We start from the raw sequence: 20419 nt of genomic DNA on the forward strand, positions 1-20419 counted from the left end.
TCAGAGGAAAAGCCAGTGGAGGTCCTTGAAATTGCTGTTTGCCCCCAGTTCCCTCTCTGAACTACCTCCTCATTCATTCTGCTCCAGCCACACTGGTCTCCTGGCTGTTCCCAGAACATGCCAGGCCTGCTGCCACCACTGGGCCTTTGCATTTGCCATTCCTTCTGCCTGGGATGTTTTTCCTCTAGAAATCTACATGGCTCCCTCCTTCATCTCTTTCAGGCCTTTACTTAAAAGTGTGACTTTCTCAGGGATGCCTTCTCTGACCATTCTAAGTACGACGGCAACCCCTCCCCCTGCACACCTTTCCTTGCTTTATTTTGCATTTTTCTCCAGCGCAGCTCTCTGCATACAACACCTTGTGTATATTTCCTGTTTCACTGTCTTTGATGTTAGTCTGTAACAGAAACCTTTCTGTCTTGGTCCCTGTCTTATCTCAAGGCCTAGAACAAGAACTGGAATGCGATAAATATTTAAGTGAATGTACCAACAATGATGCTCTAGTCTAATAACCAAGGAAAGTGGATGAAACTGGAGCCCACAAGAGTCACAGAGTCATAAACATCATGTTGGATGAAAGAATCCAGATGCAAAAGCATCATACTCTCTGATAACATTTATATAAAGTTCAAAAGCAGGAAAATCTAAGGTAGGGTGATGGGAGCCAGGATAGAGGTTACAACAGGGGAAGAGGTTAGAGGTTGTGACCAGCAGTGGGGACAAAGGGGATTTCGGGGGTGCCAGTACTGCTCTTTTTTTTTTTTTTTTTGGTATCTGAGTGGCTGTTACATGGGTGTGAATTCCTTGTGAAAACTGATCAAGCTAGACGTTTACAATATTTGCATTTTCCTTTACGCTCGTTGTGTTTCAATAGAAATTTATTTTTAAAAGATGCTACAGAGGTATGCTTTTTAGCAGAGCGAGACACCATGGTATATGGCTAAATTTAAAAAGTTAGCTGCTTTTCAACAGGAACACCAAGACGAGCGAAGGAGGGAAAGTAGTCTTTTCATCCAATGGTGCTGGGAAAATTGCACCATTTGCCACAAGCACATGCACAAGAATGAAATTGGTCCCCTACCTCATATCTACAAAAATGAATTCAAAATGGGTCAAAGACCTAAATGTAAGAGCTAAAATAAAAAACTCTTAGAAGTAAATATAGGTGTGAATCTTCGTGACCTGTTATGTCTCAGAATACCCATAGCAAGCCCCCCCGCCCAGTCTGTGGTCCCCAGTTTTAAAATCCCACAGTATTGGGGCACCTGCTTGGCTCAGTCAGAGGAGCACTGACTCTTGATCTCCTGGTCATGAGTTCGAGCCCCACATTCAGTGCAGAGATTACTAAAAAATAAATAAATAAATAAATAAATAAATAAAGTATTAAGCCCCTTTGAAGGTTTTTTTTTTTTCTGAAAAATAATTTTTATAATAATATTGGGCTCAGGTATACAACATGATGACTCAGTGTTTGTATATTTTATGAAATGATCACCCCAGTAAGTCTAGTCATAGAACATAGCCAAAGAATTGTTTCTTGTGATGAGTTACTCTCTTAACAACATCCCAATAAATGATACAGTATACAGTATATATAGTATTAACTGTATTTTATAGCTTCATGATTTATTTATTTTATAACTGGAAGTTTGTACTTTTGACCCCCTTCACTGATTTCACACCCCCCACACCAATCCATTCTCTGTATCTATGAGCTTTTGTTTCCTTGTTAATTTCCACATGTAAGACATTGCCAAGTGTTTGCCTGATCTATTCCATGTAGTATGTGAAAGGTCGACTCATGCTGTTGCAAATAGCAAGAATTCATTCTTTATTGTGGATGAATAATATTGCATTATATCTTGGTACTACATTTTTTTTACCCATTCATCCGTCCACGGACACTTGGGTTGTTTCCTGTTATAAAATAATGCTGCAGTGAACATGGAGATGCCAGTCTTTTTTCAAATTAGCACTTTGTCTTTGATGAAATACCCAGAAGTGGAATTACTGGATCATACGGTAGCAGAAATTCTGAGAAGTTTTGTTTTTGGTTTTGGTTTTTTTTTGTTTTTTATTTTTTAAATTTATTTGGAGAAAGAGCACGTGTGAACAGGGGAGGGGCAGAGGAGAAGGAGAGAGAATTTCAAGCAGATTCCAAGCTAAGCACAGAGCCCAACATGGGGCTCAATCTTAGGACCCTGAGATCATGACCTGAGTTGGAACCAAGAGTCGGACGCTCAACCAAAGGAGCCACCCAGGTGACCCAGAACCTTTGAGAGTTTTGAAAGGTTTCTGTGTGTTCACCCAGCTACAGGAAAACAAGATAGACATGACCCGATTTTGCATCACCCATGAACACCTCACCAGTTCGGGTTTTCTTTGCCACCCTTGTGGGGACACACCTTTATCAAAGGGGGCATGTCAGTGTTGGAGTATCAAGCTCATCAGACACCTGGAGCCGTGGTGAGGGGTAGTGCCCCCCCTTCAGTTACTTGCCCAGTGGTGCTAGGAGTGGTGCAGGTTGCAATTAAGGAAAGCAGATTCAGAGAGGAGTGGTGGCCTGCCGAGGTCACACGTGAGTCATGGGTCCAGTCACCCCTTCTCTGCAGGCACCCAGTCGCCCGTGTCTTGCACTACTGCCGAACGCCCCCTATGTGGCAGGCACTGGGGAAGGCACTGGGGACACAATGCTGACACATGCAAAGTCCCCGTCATCATGGCATTTGAGACTGGCAAAGAAGCAAAATAATGGTAGGTCTTAACAGAGGGCTCAGGGAGGGTCACGCCAAGGAGGGACAACCGAGCCATAGAATGAGAAAGAACCAGTTGTGGAAAGAACCAAGAGAGGGCTGCTGCTGGCTGAAGGGACCGCGAGGACAGGGCACCAGGCAGGCTGAGGTCAAGAGAGCAGCCCGGGCAGGCTGGCGTGTGGTAATGCTGGGCGTGGCACAGGGCGAGGTCAGGAAGTGAGCAAGTGGCAGGTCAGGAGGCCTCCAGAGGGAGTCTGGACTTAGCTCTGCCTGTGGGAGGAAGTCACTGAAAAGGTCCAAGTTGTCTGAATTCTGGAAGAGACACCCAGACTCTGAGATGCCAGCATTTTCCTGTGGTGCCCTTTCCTCAGGCTTTGGTGTCAGCCCGACAGTGGGGGGACACCCCGTCTTTGCCCCCATGTTAACAGGGCCTCGCCTGCCCTTCTCTACCGCACACAGCTCTGTGTGGCCCACGGAAGCCAACAGCTAGCCGGGGGCCAACCGTGGCCACCCTGGGCCAGCTCAGTCCTTCCCACACCAGCCAGACACCCCTGCGTGTTCGGGGGTTTCCGGAGAACACCTCCTGCGCCCAGAAGAGGAAGTAGCAGCTTCCACACACCCCTCCCCCACATCGGCTGGCTGCTGGGTGAGAGGCTCGAAGACTCCAGGCCCAGGCAGATGGGAGAAGGATACAGAGCCGGCATCCCCCAGCCATGCCTGGCCCTCTCTGGGGTGGTGGGGGGCAGAGGTGTGTGAGGTATGGCCCCTCACCGGCCCGCCAGCCAGAGGCACACAGTTCAGACTACTCCCCTCGAGCGCCCCACACCCTGACATACATGGATACCCTTTCCATAGTGACAGCACTGCCCAGCCGCGGGACCTGGTGGCCATTTCAATAAACAAGGCCGGTAAACATGGAGGGAAAGCACAGGGACTCCTACCTCACGCCATACATGAACAACTACTCTACGGGCATTAAAGAACCCCAAATGAGAAAGGCACACTGGAAAGGTGTTGAGAGCATCAGAAGGGGCTAACACCTTCCGTGGTTGCTAAGGACCAGAAGTGTTTGAAGTGCCTTCTGCATCCCAACTCTGCTTAAACCTCCCAGTGGCTTGCCAAGGTGTTGCAGAATCAACGAGAAAGAACAATGGAAGAGAAATCTCTCCACGGTTTTAAGGTACCACATGCCCTGTGAAAGCCAAGACTGATAAGGTTGAATACTTTCAAGGTGGCAACTTGGGTTCATCCAAAGACCATATTTAGAGAGTTAGAGAGTACAGTGCAAGCCACAGGATGAGACAGAATACTGAAAACCACGTAGATCCAAAGGAACGCATGAAAAACACCTACAAACCATGAAGAAAAGAAGCCATGAGCAACGTGGACAGACTCAGTCCGGGAAGCATCCGTCTGTCTCTTGATTTCAGCTCAGGTCATGGTCTCAGTGTCGCGAGATCGAGTCTCGAGTCGGGCTCTGCACTGAGCATGGAGTCCGCTGCTGGAGATTCTCTCTCTCTCTCTCTCTCTGCCCCGGCCCCCTAAATTAATTCATTAATTCACTCTTCTTTTAAAATGAGCAATGGAACAGAGGATAGAAGGATAGAAACTAAGCCACGAAAAGATGCTCCATGTCACTCCTCATTAGAGAAAGGCAACTTAAAATCATAATGAGAATACTGAGTGGGATTGAGGGTGGGGGGTAATGGGACTCACATACATGGCTGGAGTGAGTATAACACTCTAGAAAAAGCTCCCAGGTATATACCATACAGAAACTGATATAAATGTGATGGAATACACATACGAAGAATATTCACAGCAGCACTTTTAACAGTCCCAAACTGGAAGCAATCCAGATGTCCATCAACAATAAAATGGCTAAATAAATTATAGCATACTAAAAAAAAAAAAAAATCATAATGAGACGCCACTACACGCCCACTAGAAGGACTACAATAAAAAAAAATACTGACCGCATCCAGTGTAGGGGGGCGTCGCAGAGCACCTAAAAGTCACAGGCGCTGGGGTGGTGCCTGGGAACACCAAAACCACAGCCACGGGGAGTGGGGGGCGGGGGGTGGGGGGCGGGCAGCGTTTGCCGTAATCCAGCAGAGTCCAAAGCTATTCAGCGGTTCATAATCTAAGACCCAAGGATTTCACCTTCAGAAGCATGGGCGCTTGGATAAACATGGAAGATTATCCCCAGCAGCATTGATCACAGTGGCCCAAACCAGAAACAACCCAAATGTGCATTCACAGACCAAAAAAAAAAAAAAAAAAAAAAGGTGAAATAATGATGTATTCAAGTAATGTAGCAACACAAACAACAAAAATGAAAAAACTCCAGCCACGCACACACACACAAGTGGATGCGTCTTACGCACAGAAATGTTGAACAAAGGAAACAAGACAGCTACAAACTCTATGCGTGGCTCGATTTATATAAAATTCCAAGGTAGGTACAATTAAGCTCTGTTGTTTCGGGGTCTGTTCATAGGTTGTCATTTACAAAGAAAAGCAAAGAAGGGACCCCAGTTAGAATTCTGAGTGGGACTGCCTCTAATGGGGAAGGAGGGGATCCTAGCTCAGAAGAGATACATGATGGCCTTCTTGGCAAGGCTCGTTTTTTTGTTTTGTTTTGTTTTGTCCCAGTCTCCTACCCTCAAGGTCACAAATACTTGTGGCTGTGAATCATATCACAGCCCAGAGCTCGGACTTCCCCAGTACTTTCTGTTGGGAGAGTTGAATGCAGTTTTGCCCAGAGAAAGGCACCAAGTGGAACTGTGAGTTTACCCCAATTCCCTTCCCTACCAGGCACTGGCTCTGATCCCTGCAGCTCTGTGATCCAAACCTCTGTTTCTGCACTTGTCAGTGGAGCATGAAGACTCCCATCAGGCCTAGCTCGCAGGGGAGGATAATGAATATTAAAGCAGGATAGGGGATGCTGCTGGAATGCCAGAGACTATCTGCGACTCTGAGGGACAGCCAAGCTCATTGCAAGGCTGTGTGAGGCCCATCTAGATCCCTCAGAACTGGATCCCTTGGGGCTGGCCCTGCCTTGCCCCGTCCTGCCCCACCCCTGCCCTGTGAGGCCACCTGTCAGTGGGGTTCATATACTGTCTGTCATCAGCCAATGGGCTGGGGCACCAAGAGCGGGTCACATAGCCTATTTCCTGTTTTCAAACGGGGAACTTAAAAGTAGCAGCTCGCTGGAGCCTGGAACCGAGGGGGGCTGAAGGCGGCCATGTGACACTCCCCCCCGGACCCCTGGACCCACACAGGACCAGAGAAGCTTCAGGTCAGTGTTTGATCAGTGGGGCTCTGCCCTCACTGTGGTCTGAGCCCCCTCCCCCTGCGGCCCTCCTTCAGTACCTGTTGGGGGCAGGGCGGGGTAGGGAAGGGTTGGTGACAGCTGCTCTGTGTGGGGCTCTCCTTAGCTCATTGGGTTAGAGCAGGAAGCAGTTCCCCGAACTTCCATCACCTCGATTCTTTTGAGCTACTTCTATGACCCCTCTTGAGGCAGGGGAATAAGTCACCACACCTGCGTTTCTCAAAACGTGGTGCCAGGGAACCCCCGTGTCAGCATAGCCTCTGGCCACTTGTGCAAAATGCAGAATCCGGGGCCCATTCCCAGACCTGCCGGGTGGGACTCTCCTATGTCAAGAGCCAGGGAACCTGCTTGTTATAAGCTCCCAGCACCTGGGAGAGTTCCAAATGTGAGTGTGCCCCCCAGTGTCCGGGATCCCTCACTCTGATGGAAAGTCCTCTGCAGCCCCCTCAGGAAGGTAGCATGGGCTCTCAAGGTGGCCCGGTATAGCCATCAGAAGAAGGCCTGGCCATGGCAGGAAGCCCTCAGAGGGAGGAGAGGCCTGGGAGGGAAGGAGCAGAATGTCTACACACACAGCTGGATGGGGAGGGGGCTGGGAAGCTTTTCTGTCTCCTGGGCCAAGCACAGGACCCTTACCCAACTCCAACATTTGTAGGATTTTCTAGTCAAATCTAGAAATCTAGAAATCTTTGCTATACAGAGTATGGACAGAGGAGAGAAGTATCCACAAAGCCCCATGTGTGGTTGTCCCCAAAGAGCTTTTGGAGTGACAGGCTGTTTTCCCCATTTCACAGATGAGGAGACTGAGGCCTAGAGAGGAAGGGGAAGATGACCAAGACTCTGTGCATGCACCAATGAATGAATACCTTTCTCCTTTTCACTCCCCTCATGGTGACTCCCAGACAACCCTATAAGAGAAAACACAAGTGAAGTGGCTTTGACTGCTGAATTTGATTTTTATTCAAAGCCCTGGGTTCGTGCTTAGCTTTTCCAGGTCTTGACTGGTGCGTTCAGCCAAGGCCATGATTCCTGGGGTCTCACAGGGTCTCTGGGAAAACTGTGCCCTTCTTCTGACCTGGCACCAGCTGCCTGAACAGGAGAGCAGAGCTGGAAGGGCTGGGACAACTGAGGCTCACCATCACACATTCTACAGATGAGCCACTGAGGAGTTAGGAGTGCCCACAGGAAGCATTGGGTTTCCAAGAACCTAGGGCACCCAGAGTCCATTAGGTAATAGAGCATGAAGACCACTCACTACCCCGCCTGGACACCCATCAGGCTCTAGAGAACGCGTCCCCCACCCTCCATGTCTAGTCGGCAAGATGGAGCCTGCAGCCACACTTCTCAGGTGGGGACACTGAGGCCTGGAGATACTAAGTAACTTTCATACAGACCCACAGCTGGTCAGGATGGAAGTCCTGACCCCTTAAGGGGAGAAGCAGCAAATGAGGCATGCAGGCCCTAGTGGCTCAAGTGTGTGCAGCCCTGGGCCAGCCATGCCCTTGCTCTGTGCCTCAGTTTCCCATCCATATAAAGTAAGTTGGAGGAAGGGTCCTGGAGAGACATGCACTGGGCAACAGCACAGAACCACCTGGAGCGTGGCCCAGGGTTCCTTTCACCTGAGCAAGCAAGAGCTGTCCCCCGAAGGAGGAACCCTGGCCCCAGCTGACCTCAGCTCTCCCCAAGCCAGGCCTGTCCAGGGGGCGCCACAGCCATGGAGCTGGGATGGGCTCGGTCATGCCCAGGGACAGACCTGGGACTCCATTACAGCAGCAGGAGTCCCACCCCTCAAGGCTATAGTCAGCAGAAGGGTCGAGACATGCGGGGGATTCAGACACGGAGCCAGGAATAGGGCAGAGCGGGCCAACCAGAGTTTGTTTCCCAGCTCTGCCTCATGTGCTCCTTAGAGCTCCCTCAAATCTCACCCTTCTGATTTTGGATTTTTTTTTTAAGACTTTATTTATTTGACACAGAAGGAGAGCGAGCACAAGCAGGGGGAGCAGCAGAAGGAAAGGGAGAAAGCAGGCTCCCCACCGAGCAGGGAGCCCGATGTGGGACTCGATCCCGGGACCCTGGGATCATGACCTGAGCTGAAGGCAGAGACTTAACTGGCTGAGCCACCCAGGTGCCCTGATTTTGGATTTTTCTGCCAAAGGGCTGCCCCAGCTCCTGACTCCATCCAAGCTAATCTTTTCATCATCCTATTTCTAATTTGTCTCAGACGTGTTAAATTCTATTCCAATTTATACCTTAGTGGAGAGTCACTGATCTTCAAATATTTCTGCAAGGACTATTGTGTGTCCCATATCAATAGCAGGGACTATTTATGATACAGCATCTGGTTTGTGCAGAGCCCGAGCATGGTCTCCCCAGCTTAACCCTCACGCCAGCCTCATGAAGGCAGGCTCCATTCTTAGACCCATTTTATGGGAAACTGAGGCACAGAGAATTGCTGGCACCTGGTCCTCTCCATTCACGGGTCTGGTTTGCAGACAGAGTTACAGCATAATCTAGCTCCCTCCCCCTACTCCAGCTGGCTGCCCTCCCCCTGGCCCCGAGGAGGGTACCACATACGTCCTGAGCATCACCTAGGAGCCTTCGGATCGTAGGCAGCTCCAAGTCCTGGTTACTTTATCATAAGATGGAGGTAAAACTCCTCCTGCACACAGACTTGGTTAATTGAGCGAGTGGGTGTTGAGGGCAGAGCGTGCGCACTGACACGTCACAGACTTTCAGCTTTGCTCGTGGGTCGGGCTCATCAGCCTCATCACCTTGGGCTAAACCTCAGTTTCCTCTTCTGTGATTGGGATTCACAGAAGATTTTTGTGGGTGTGAACTAAGGGGGTGTGAAGCACTTAGGTGCCTACGAAGTGTGTTCCACAAACTGTCAGTAAGTGTTTTCTTAAAGAGGGAGAGAGAGAAGGGAAGGATATGTCCCTGGACCCTCACTTGGGGCACTGAGATTTTATTTACACAGGGGACATAAATGGGATATTGGGATGTTCTTCAGGATAGGTTGGCATCTTTCTCCCAAGTAATCCCTAAAGCCACTACCTTGGCTTGAAATCACCGCACTTAAGATTCAGAGAACTTGATCATAGAAGCATGGTAACAATAACAGAAGGCCTTGGACCAATCAGTCCAGCAAAGGGGCAGTAGACCCAAGCCTCGCATGTGGCAGCTGGGTGGACAGGTAAGTGGGGAGGGGAGGGCTCAGCCATGGGGACTATGACACAGATCCTAGCACCCCAGGACCCTCCAGGAACCCCAACGTCAGCAGGAACTCACTGTTGTCTTTTGTCCCCCTGGCAGCCTTGGAGCATGGCCAGTCCCGAGCACCCCGGGAGCCCTGGATGGACAGGACCCACAGCCAAGTGCACAGCAGGGACCAGGCAGAAAGCATCAGCCACAGGCCGAGACCTCCCGTGTCCAGGACCCGAAGGGCACTTAGGTGGGCTTGGAGTGTGGTCAGAGATAGAGATTGGAAGACACTCAAAATATAAATATTGGGTCCTTCAGCGGGGGCCACGGGAGAGAGAGCAGCTTTCTCAACTTGGCACAAGTATTTGATGTCCGTTGTTCTTCTGGGAGATGGTCCCAGGAATCATAGCCGGGGAGGGGTACATTGAGGAAAGGAGCGAAGAAAGAAAGGGCAGGAAGCCAGTATCAAGGGTTGACGACTGCTTTGGGCAACTGGGCTTGGTCCCAGCAAGGGTCCTCCGCAAACCCTATAGAACATATCTCAGACTTGTCCCATTCAGGAGGCAAGGAGGCCAGGCTACTACTCACCAGCCCTCCAGTCCCATCCTTCATCCGCCAAGAGCAGCTCCAGAACAGCGTGATTTAGCTCAAGAAAGACCCAGCATGAGAGCCCTAGGTGCCTTCAGTAGGAAGCCAGTGGGGATATTTCTGAGCAGTGAGTGCCAAGCAGCACTGCCCAGCGCTGACAGTGTCCACCAGAGCGCCATCTCCTGGAGCAAATGTATTTACTCATTCAGGCAGTTGTTCCATACTTCCCTATGAAAGGTCTGCTCTGTCCTTAGCCCCGCGGGGGTGGGGTGGGGGAACCAGCCCAACACTGCTGGCCCTCAAGTTTGGTGGGGAAACAGATCTGTGAAAAATAATTCAAGATGTCACCCAAAAGGTTGTAGGGACAAGGTGGGAGGCTCTAACTCTAATGCCAGGGGGCAGTAGAAGTGACCTATGGCCTGGATCTGGAAGGACACCAGTAGAGAAGCCCCACCCACCCCACCCCCCACCCAAGTCTCCATATCTCTTGAAATCACATGCACAATGATCAGTGCATTTCGGTGGGGAAGGATTTTCATCTTTCCCGAGATGATCACAATGGCTCAGGGTGCATGTGAGCTCTAAGAGACACGGTGAGTTTTCCAGGTAGGGAGATAGGAGGGTGGCATTTAAGGCATAAGGAGTAGCACGTGCAAGCAAAAGCAGGAAATGTGGAAAAGGAGCTGAGAGAGCGGGGAGGGGCCCACCAGGCAGAGCCAGGAGCCCCGCATTCTCAGTAGCTCCCTCCTCTGGTAGCTGATGCGTGTGCTCACTTCCCCAACCCCCACCACTGTGTCAGTGCCCTAGGGAGTACAGAAAGGAACAAGCCACCATCCCTGCTTTTCAGGAGCATGGGTCTCACAGTGGCTGATCTGCAGGCCGAAAGTGGATGGTGCAACACACGCGTCTGCGTGTCGCAATGGAGAAACCAGCTGGGGAACGCGGGGCTATTTCAGGTTGCCGGCGGTGGGATGGCTGCAGCCGGGTTTGCGGGAACCAGAGTCTGGGTGGGCGGGGCCGGGGAGGAGGCGAGGCACAGCGCTTCCAGATTCGGACTTCCCATCCCCGACAGACCCAGCATTGTCCCCAGCCCCTCGTCCCCAAAGCGTCCCGACCTGGTGCAAGGGCTGACGGGTGCCGTCCCTCCAGACGCTCCGGGCAGCCCCAGCCCCAACTCCAGCATGACCACCGGGGAGCTGCAGGAGTACTGGCGGAAGGAGAAACGCTGTTGGAGGCGCGTCAAGCTGCTCTTCGAGGTCGCGTCCGCCCGCATCGAGGAGAGAAAAGTCTCCAAGTTTGTGGTAAGCTGAGATAGGGCGGGGAGGGCGAGCCTTTCATCACTTCCTTCCAGGCCCTGGGCCTCAACTTGCCCCACTGTGAAATGGGCCGGTGCAGTCTGACCAACAGAGTTCTAAGGGAGACAACGGTCAAAAAGCAAGATTGCGCGCGCGCTGGGTATGGTGTTAAGCACTGTGAGAACTGGAGAGCAGTGAGTCACAATCGCCGATCCCGAGAAGGAACTAACCCAGATTTATTCCATGTCAGCCAGAACCTGCCATCTGTGTCCTTTCAACAGTTTTTGATATCCCCAATCATTAATTATATATTGCATAAAATGATAGGTAATAACAATTAACCTCTTTTTCTATAAATCAGATCGCTTTCTAAAAACACGAAGTCAGTATCTTCCAAAGGGAAATCAGTATCACGTAGCACAAAGAAAAGGTAATCCTGAAAGTAAATCCAAGGAAAGCTAAGTGCTGTCATTAGATTCTAGCTGGTTGTACCAGGGCTGGCCGCAACCTCTGGGCTTGGGGGCGCCACTCTCTGTTAAAATGGGATTTGAGCCTGCGGTGGGGGCGGTGTTCAGGTCCAAGTAGGAGCCAGGCTCAACCTTCGTTCCCCACCTGGCCCCTTAACTGGGACCAGAATGCCAACAGTGGGTGCTAAAGTGCTGACTGCAGGTTGAACCCAGTCCCCCATGGGTGCCCAGTGTTAACCCATTCCATCCTCACCCAGCGAGGGAAGTGCCATGACTACCCTCTCATTTCATGGATGGGCACACTGAGGCCCGCGGTGGTGCAATAACCCGCCTAAGATCGCACAGCTAGATCGCAGCAGGGCTGGAATTATAACCCAAGGAACCCGAGCCCTTCATCAGGATTCTCTAACTGAAAGAGACCAGAAAACCAATCATTTCCTTACCATAGAACTTCACTGCCCGCCTACGGCCCCAAACCATCTCTCACGGGTTGTTCGCTGGGGAAACACAGCTCAAACCCAAGCTCCCTGAGTCAGGAACCCGAGGCCCCATTTTTACGATGGAAAGCCTGGAGCACCCCCAGCCCCCCCGCGCCCCCTGCTTCCGTGCTCCTGGTCCCACGAGATGCCTCCGAGCGGCTGGGTTTGTTATTCTCAGGTGGCCTCTTGTCACCGATCGCTTTTATAGCTCGGCGGATGCTGATGGCAATTTACAACAGAATTACATAGAACGATAACCCATTTTCGGGGTCTGCTTTAAATGATGATCATCATTATTTTTATTTGCCAGGGCTCACTCTGCCAGTGAAAAGTCTCCCATTAGGATGTAGTCAAATGCGCTCGCTCGCTCTCTCGCTCTCTCTCTCTCTCTGTCTCTGCAACACAGATGTACCAAATCGTCGTCATCCAGACAGGGAGTTTTGACAGTAACAAAGCCGTGCTGGAACGGCGCTATTCAGACTTTGAGATGCTCCAGAAAAACCTCCTCAAGACGTTCAGGGAAGAGATCGAAGACATCGCCTTCCCCAAGAAGCATCTGGTAGGCAACTTCACCGAGGAGATGATCTCTGAGCGCAAGCTGGCCTTCAAGGAGTACCTGACCTTGCTCTACGCCATCCGCTGTGTGCGGCGCTCCCGCGAGTTCATCGACTTCCTCACGCGGCCCGAACTCCGGGAGGCGTTCGGCTGCTTGCGCGGGGGACAGTACGGCCGGGCCCTGGACATCCTGGTGCGCGTGGTGCCCCTGCAGGAGAAGCTGACGGCCCACTGCCCGGTGATGATGGTGCCGGCGCTCTGCGCCATGCTCGTGTGCCACCGGGACCTGGAGAGCCCCGCCGAGGCCTTCGCGGCCGGGGAGAGGGCACTGCAGTGCCTGCAGGCCCGGGAGGGCCACCGCTACTATGCCCCCCTGCTGGACGCCATGATCCGCCTGGCCTACACGCTGGGCAAGGACTTCGTGTCGCTGCAGGAGAAGCTGCAGGAGAGCCAGCTCCGCCAGCCCAGCCCCTGGGGCTTCACGCTGAAGGAGCTCACGGTCCGGGAGTATCTGTACTGAGTCCCTTTGGCGGGTAGGCTGGAGACTGGGGATCGTGGCCATGGCGGGGTGGTGGGGAGGGGACACGGACTGTTGCGGGGGAGTGTTTAGTGGTAGGAGCCACTTGAGGCTTGAACTTGCTGGGTGACACTTTGGACAAGCCCCTCCTCTGGTCCTCCATGTCTGCATCCGAGGTGTGCTCCCCCCACCCCCGGGGGTCCTCAGAAGCCTCTGCCTGTGTCCTGGGTGCCTTTGATGTCAGACTCACCTCATCTGGAAACCACAAACCCAGCTGCTGAAGTGCTGGAGAGTGAGATCCAGCTTTCTGATGCTTTCGGGGGTCGCTGGAGGGGGTGGTTTGCATTGCATGCTGTGGACAAAGCTTAAGCCCCTTCCTCCAGACAGCTCTCACTAGCTGCCCTGTCTTCCCTTTCTGCTCCTCCTCCCTCGAGGTTGCCTGCCAAGATCCCCACCATGGTCCTAACCATTCCAGCTCTTCCTTCTTAGTGTGTAGACCCAACTTGGCTAAACAAAAGCTCACCCACGGCTCTTCGAGGCCAGCTTTGTCCCTGGGATGGGGTGTATGTCGCCCTTTCAAGGGTGGGAGGACTCTGGGCTAGAACATCATCCTGTCACAAGAGTCTGTGAAACAAGGCGTTGGTAGGAAGGGAATTGGCCAACAATTCTCTGGTCACGATGCTGTATCGGAGTCCAGGTGGGTTTTCATTTATAAGACACGTGGCCCTTGACGAGGATCCATGAGTTACACAGACATGGCCCTGAGGGAGGGGAGTGATACCCAGCAGGGTGAGACTGAATGCTTAACACCTCCCGCATTTGAAGGACAATGCTCTTGGAACCTCTCCGATGGGCTGGAATGCCCTTGACTGAAGTCTGCTGTCAGGAAAGGACACCAGGAGCCCAGAGTGGAGGGGAGACCAGACCGATAACCTAGGTTCAACACTGGGCTTGAAGCCGATGGTCCAGGCTGGTTTGGGGCAATATGTATTTGAGGCTGGAGGTCCCTGAAAACCTAAACCATCTGGCTGGGCTTATGAGAGTGAAATAAAGAGGCTGTTTCTCCGCATCTTCGTGTGAGGCACCAGTTTGACCCATGTAGGAATTGGATTGGACAAAGAGACCACTCTAGTAGTGAACAGGCATTGACCAAACTGCACCAGAATGGGTTCAACAGTGACACCATGTGGCAGAAGCTGGAATGGCCCTACCAGGCTCTGCTCTGCAGGCGAGAAACCAACCTGACACTTAGGGACAAAGAAAGCTTCGGGTCTCTCAGTTTATTCCGGGAGAAGGACACTTTGAATGGGAGATGTTGGACATCTTGAGAGAGAAGGTTAAAGTGTTCTGTGGAAAAATAAAAGGCTGTGGCTCTATTTGCAATGGTGAAGATCTTCCTGACTGTAAGTCATTTCATCAAATGTAAAACGCCATCGATCTCAGGTGCCCCACACAGTCACTCAGAAGGAAAAAGTGCCCAACACAGGCAGTTTAATAGATGTGTGATATGCGTGTGTAGTATATAGAGAGAAGTTTTTTAAAAGCCTATAATATGGGGTAGAAGGAACCTACAAGGTCATAAGCTCCACCCGTCTTCTCTCCACCCAGGCTTCTTCCCATCCACGTGTCCCCAGCCAGGACCCAGGGAGCTCCAGGTGGGAGCACCATGCCAGCCTCACCCACACCCAGGAACCCCACTCTGGGCACTGGTGCCCTAAGCCTGAGGGGGCTTGTTCCCATGAAGGCCTCCTGTAGGCTGGGGTCAGGTTACTCGGTGAGCCCCTGTGCCCGGGATGTGGGTCTCTTGCCTGACCCCAAGCCGGAATGGGAGGATGGGCACTGCCACAGGCCGCCTGTGCATGAAAACCCAGAGCTCCCCAGTGCTTTCAGAGCCCAGCTGTGTGTCCCAGGCTTTCCTCATCACTGCGGTGCAGCTCTGCTCAGGAGATATTCTTATCCCTTCTTACTGATGAAGACACAGACACCCTGACAGTGAAGTAACATGCCCAAGGTCCCACGATTCACAATGGGTAGAACAGGAAATTAAACTCGGGTCAGTGTGACACTGCCCCCCCCCCCCCCGTGCCTTTCTCACTGAGCCCGACTTTGGAGGGGAGAGGGGAGAGGAGGTACTAAGGGTATGTTCCTGGTCCTCTCATCCTTAAGGGCCCTTCAAGATCATTTCACTTATCTCTGTTTCTAGGTGGAAACAGGCCTGGAGAAAGAACTCCCTCAAGGTCACACAGGAGACAGGGAGAGCTTCAGCACCAGGTCTCCGATGTCCGCATCCAAGTGACATGGTCTGGCAGGCAGGACAGACAGAATAAGGGCTGGAATTCCAAGAGGCCATTGGGGGTCACCCAGCCAGACCTGGGGGTGCTCCCGGAGTCTGGAGCCTTGGGCCAGGGCCGGCTGGCCTGGAGGCTCAGTTCGGGGTGGGCTCTGGAAGTTCCTTTGGCTGTAACTCCGCCCCGCCCTGCAGCAAACCCAGTTGCAATCCCACCTGCTAGTGGGGGAGGGGTACTTACTCAGAGGCTCTCCAGATGCTTCCTGTCCCTCCTTGCAGCAACTCAGCCAAGCGCGCCTTCGTTCCCAGCATCCTCCAGCTCAGCCACACGCCCCCTCCCCTTGGGGCCCCACAATGCCGCCACCTGTTCCATCATCCACTTGCCGTTTTCCTTCCAGCAGTCCCCCTTACGCTTATGGAAATTTCTTTGAAAACGAAACTTCTGATTACCACTCTAAATGGAAAATCAGAATCACTTGCTATAATTAGAAAGGTAGCTCTAAAAGTCAACACAATGAAACCTATTGCCCTTAGTACACCTCACAGGCCTTTGTCTGCGACGGGCCTTGAACATGAGGCTGCCAGAGGTTCTTTGTTAAAAGAAACAGAGAGACAGGTGTTAGGGACCTGTCATCACCAAGCTGAGACTTGTCTTTGATTTACTCAGAAGGACTGGAAAATACCGCAAGAGGAAACAAGTTTCTGACCATGTGGACTGGATTGTTAATTGTGGTCTGTGCATTCTCCCCTCCTATCTGGGTCTTGTTCCCTGCTGCTGGGCCTGGGGCCCTGGTCCCCCAACCCCCAGCCCTGTATTCAGCCCTTCTGGCTTTCCAGCTCCTCGGTCGTGGGCCTGGTTTTGACTTTGACTGACATCCTTGGCTGGCTTGCTTTCTTTCTTTTTTCTTTTAAGATTTTATTTATTTATTTGACAGAGAGAGAGAGAACAAGCAGGGGGAGCAGCAGAGGGAGAGGGAGAAGCAGACTCCCCGCTGAGCAAGGAGCCCAATTCCAGACTCCATCTCAGTACCCTGAGATCACGACCTGAGCCTAAGACCTGAGCCTAAGGCAGATACGTAAGTCACTGAGCCACCCAGGTGCCCTGACATCCTCGGCCTTCAACACCTCACTTGGGAGGCAAAACCTACACTCCAGCTCGTGGCTTCATAACCGATTTCAGATCAGAGCCTCCCCCTCCAACTGGAAGGAAAATTCTAGTGAACTTATAGTATGTCCTCCGGTTGGTGTCACTGTGAGTGCCCCTTTTATGAACAAGAAAACACTGCTCCCCCACGGAGGACTTGCACAGAGCCCTATCCTCATGGTCTGCACCCAGAATAGTCTCTTGGCCCTTATCCATCTCTCTGTGAATATTCTCATTTTCTCAGTAAACGGTGACTGACGACACTCCTATTATTTTGCTACATTCTGCCAAGAGCTGGGGACACAGTGGTGAATGGCACAGCCCCAGGGCTGACCTCATTGAGGTTAGAAAGGAGTCATTCACTGAGCAAACAGAAGCTGAGACAGAACTCCCTCAGCCAGGTAGTCAGGGAAGCCTTCTCAGAGGAGGAGGTGTTTAAGGGAGCCACAGGGAAGGCTAGGGAGGCGGCCACTGCAGCATGGGGAGGGGAGAAGTTTAGGCAGAGGGAAAACAGAAGCACCCCCAAGGCAGGAGACCCTCTGTCCCTGGGGACCCTTAGTGGAGGTCCGAGCCCAGAAAGGGGGCAGGCCCAGGATGCCTCTTCCCTGATGTGCCACGCAGGCAGTACCCACTGCAAGGAAGGGTTCCAAGTGTTGCCAGATATGCCTGGCAAGCCACATTGTGCCGTCATCCATCTCCAGTGACTGGCTCGTTGCAAAGTGAGCAAGCTGGGAGCTTGTGTTTAGGGAGCACAGACCCTTTTGGTTACAAGCAACAGAAACCCAGGGGAGGAATTTATTATGGGAAAAGTCTAGGAATAGACGAGCTTCAAGCCAAGTTGGATCCGAAGAATCAAACCCTGTCATCTGGTCTCTAACTTTCACTTTCTGGCTTTCTCTGTTCTGCTTCCCTGCTTTGCCTCTTTCTCTCGACAAGCTCTCCTCCTGGTGACAAGATGGCTCTAGCAACACCAGGCTCCTAGGCTCCCTCCTGGGCAACCCCAATCGCTCCCCCTCAAGGGACTTGTGAAGCCCCTCGTCTGCAGGATATATACCGAACACCCCCATGTCCTTTCCTGAGGGGCCAGGCCAGGCAGATCTTGTCCCCAAAGTGCGGCCACCACAGTTAACTTGCCCAGCCTTCAACAGAAAGAAGTCTCAACATATCGTTTTGTAAGCCGCTTTTCAAATTTTAAAATAGACTTTGTGGTTGTTGTTGTTTTTTATGAACAGTTTTCAGTTCACAGAAAAAATTGAGTGGAGGGTATAGAGCTTTCCCTCATAGCTCCTGTCCCCACACAAGCATGATCACATGCTTCACCAGCATGAAACATTTGTCACAACTGATGAACCTGCATGGACACGTCATTATCACCCAGTGTCCATAGTTTCCATGAGGGCTCCCTCTTGGTGTTTCGCTTACCCCCGCTGACATGTATCCACCATGATAGTATCATAACGTGGACAATAAGGTTAAAGTATGATTCGAGTTTGATTAAATTTTTATCTATCATGAGCACTTTCCTATAATATATGACAATTTTCATATTATTTTTAATTTATTTTAACCATCTTATAATGTAATTTTCCTCATTACAGGCAACACTGCAGCAAACGCCTGGAGACCCAGTGTAGGTTTTGGCTCACTGTTGTTGTACTGAAGGTTATTGAAAGGTTCTTTTTCCCCCTTTGCGTCCGGATACTTCTGGAAGGAGGCGGGACAGAGGCCGGATCTCACCCCGCAATTTAAGAAGCGGCCGGCAGATGGCGCCGCCACACTGGCGGCTCCTGGAGCTTCCGCGCAATGCTGGAGAAGAGGGGGGAAAAAAGCGGAGGGAAATTGAGCGTTTCTCCAAAAAGGAAAAAAAAAAAAAAAGACTTTGAAAAACCGTTCGAAGGGGTTTGAAATAATACGAAGAAGAAAGTTTCGCTGGGAAGACGCTGACGTTTCGCTGCGTCCTTTTCTGCCACCCGTCTCCCTCCCTCGCTTCCCCACCAGTGTTGGTTGGGGGTCCCCAGGCGACCCTCACTTGGGGTTCAGGACCTCACTTACCTTTTCTGCTCCGGGGTCCTCTTCCCGCAGCACACAGACCCCAAGGGGCGGAAGGAGGCCCCCTTGTGGTCGCTCCCCCCACCTCCAGGGGCTCTCAGAAGGAAGTGAATGAAACCGCAACTGCTAACAAAATAAGGTCCCTAAAAATATAGGGTGGCCTGCCCTTGCGGTGGGACATTTTTTAACCTGCTGGCTTCTGGGGGCGGGGCTGGAGTAAGCTTCCGTCTGTACAGCGGCAGGGCCCTTTCCCAGGTATGGGGGAGGGGCGTAGGCACCCTCAGAAGCCCCACCACAAGGCTTCCCAGGAGGGAGGGTTGGGGTGCAACCTCCGACCTTCTTCGGCCGGGGCTGGCGCTGAAGGGTTCTCATGCATCTGCCTACTGAATCGGGGGAGAATAACCACACACTTTGACTTCTTTTCACCATGAATTAACCTACCCAGGCCACCTCCAGAGGCTGTTGGTAACCAGTGGCCTGGATGGATAGGGGAATGGAAGGAGGGAAGAGAGAGAGAGAGAGTGGGAGGAGAAAGAAAAAAATCCACCTTGCTTGTTTGAGTGGCAATGGGTACAAGCACTAGGAAAACCATCTGCTGAAGCTGAGCATAAATTCTTACAGGAGGACCCATCCTGTGCCCTCTTAGGAGCATGTCCTACAGATAGAGAGGCAAGCATGTTCACCAGAAGACACAAACCAGAATTTCTGAGCTGGACTACTCACCAGGGTATCCCCCATCTAGAAACAACCCAAATGTCCATCAACAGTGAGACCGTTCCGTAGATGGGGGTATTGACATTCATATTTGTAAGTTGGAATATTATATAGCCATGAAAACAAACTACCACAATACACCATCTACACATCTACAGTTGAAGCTCACAAGCAAGGCCAAGTGTGAGCAGTCGGACACGAGAGAATAAAGCCTGTGGGACGCCACTGAATGAAGTTCAAGAAGAAGAGACAGAAAATGATGGTTGTTTAAGGATGCTTCCTTAGATTGCGAAACCCCTAAAGGAAAGAAAAAAGCAGAAGGGGTTAATATGAAAGTCGAGATAGCGGTTATTACTTCCGGAGAAGGGGCGATATGGGGGGAACACTGCAGATCTCAGCCTGTGGGGAGTGTTCTGTTCTTAGTCTTGTGCAGTGGTTACAAGGATATTTGTTTTGTAATAATGGTTCAGCTGTGCACTTGCATTTAGGGGCTGTCTATTTGCATTATATCTCACGATAAAAATATTTCAGTAAAGGAACGGATGGATGCAACACGTATGAATTCAGTGTTTCTTGTGCTAACTATGACACTGTCTATAGATAGCTGTAGGATCTGGGGCGCTTGCTGGAAGAGGGTCCTGAAAGGAGATGCCTGGGCTGGGGAGCGATCAAGGCCAGTCTGCCCACTACCCCTGCCTTTGCTGGATTCTCATCCAGGCTCCAAGCAGCCTCAATGTCACCATCACCACTGAGGCTCCTGGTGCCTGGTACACAGAGAGCACTCCTGCCAGGCGCCTGGTTTAGCCCCTTACATTCTTATCCCACTTAACCCTTACAATAGCCCTATGGGGTAGGCGCTCTTACCACCCCTGCTTTACAGGCAAGAAGGCTGAGATGAAGAGGTCAGCTGGCCAGCCCAGGGTCAACTGGCTTGTAAGAGGGAGCTGAGATCTGATGTCGGAGCCCACACTTTTCTCTCCTGTGCCATCCTCCTGCCCATCCCCGCCCGCTCCCCTAGGAGCGCTTCCCCAACTGCAGG

The 20419-nt window shown here is 51.6% G+C and overlaps 1 protein-coding gene across 7 annotated transcripts; it reads left to right on the plus strand.

Annotated features, from left to right (window-relative positions):
* Positions 1-9: 9 nt before the first annotated feature.
* On the plus strand, positions 10-14573 carry SNX20 (sorting nexin 20). 7 transcript variants are annotated; one of them, XM_047711314.1, is made up of 6 exons: positions 5055-6054; positions 6879-7432; positions 9397-9535; positions 10721-10858; positions 11023-11174; positions 12521-14573. In XM_047711314.1, exons 2-6 carry the CDS (start codon positions 7391-7393, stop codon positions 13187-13189), a joined length of 1140 nt encoding a protein of 379 aa, XP_047567270.1. In that variant the 5' UTR covers positions 5055-6054; positions 6879-7390; the 3' UTR covers positions 13190-14573. The 7 variants fall into 7 exon arrangements, with proteins under 7 accessions (XP_047567275.1, XP_047567270.1, XP_047567272.1 ...); XM_047711316.1 differs by lacking the exon at positions 6879-7432 and having other exon boundaries at positions 5056-6054; XM_047711318.1 differs by lacking the exon at positions 10721-10858 and having other exon boundaries at positions 5303-6054.
* Positions 14574-20419: the final 5846 nt, after the last annotated feature.

Source organism: Lutra lutra, chromosome 17, assembly GCF_902655055.1.
Source record: "Lutra lutra chromosome 17, mLutLut1.2, whole genome shotgun sequence".
NCBI lineage: Eukaryota > Metazoa > Chordata > Mammalia > Carnivora > Mustelidae > Lutra > Lutra lutra.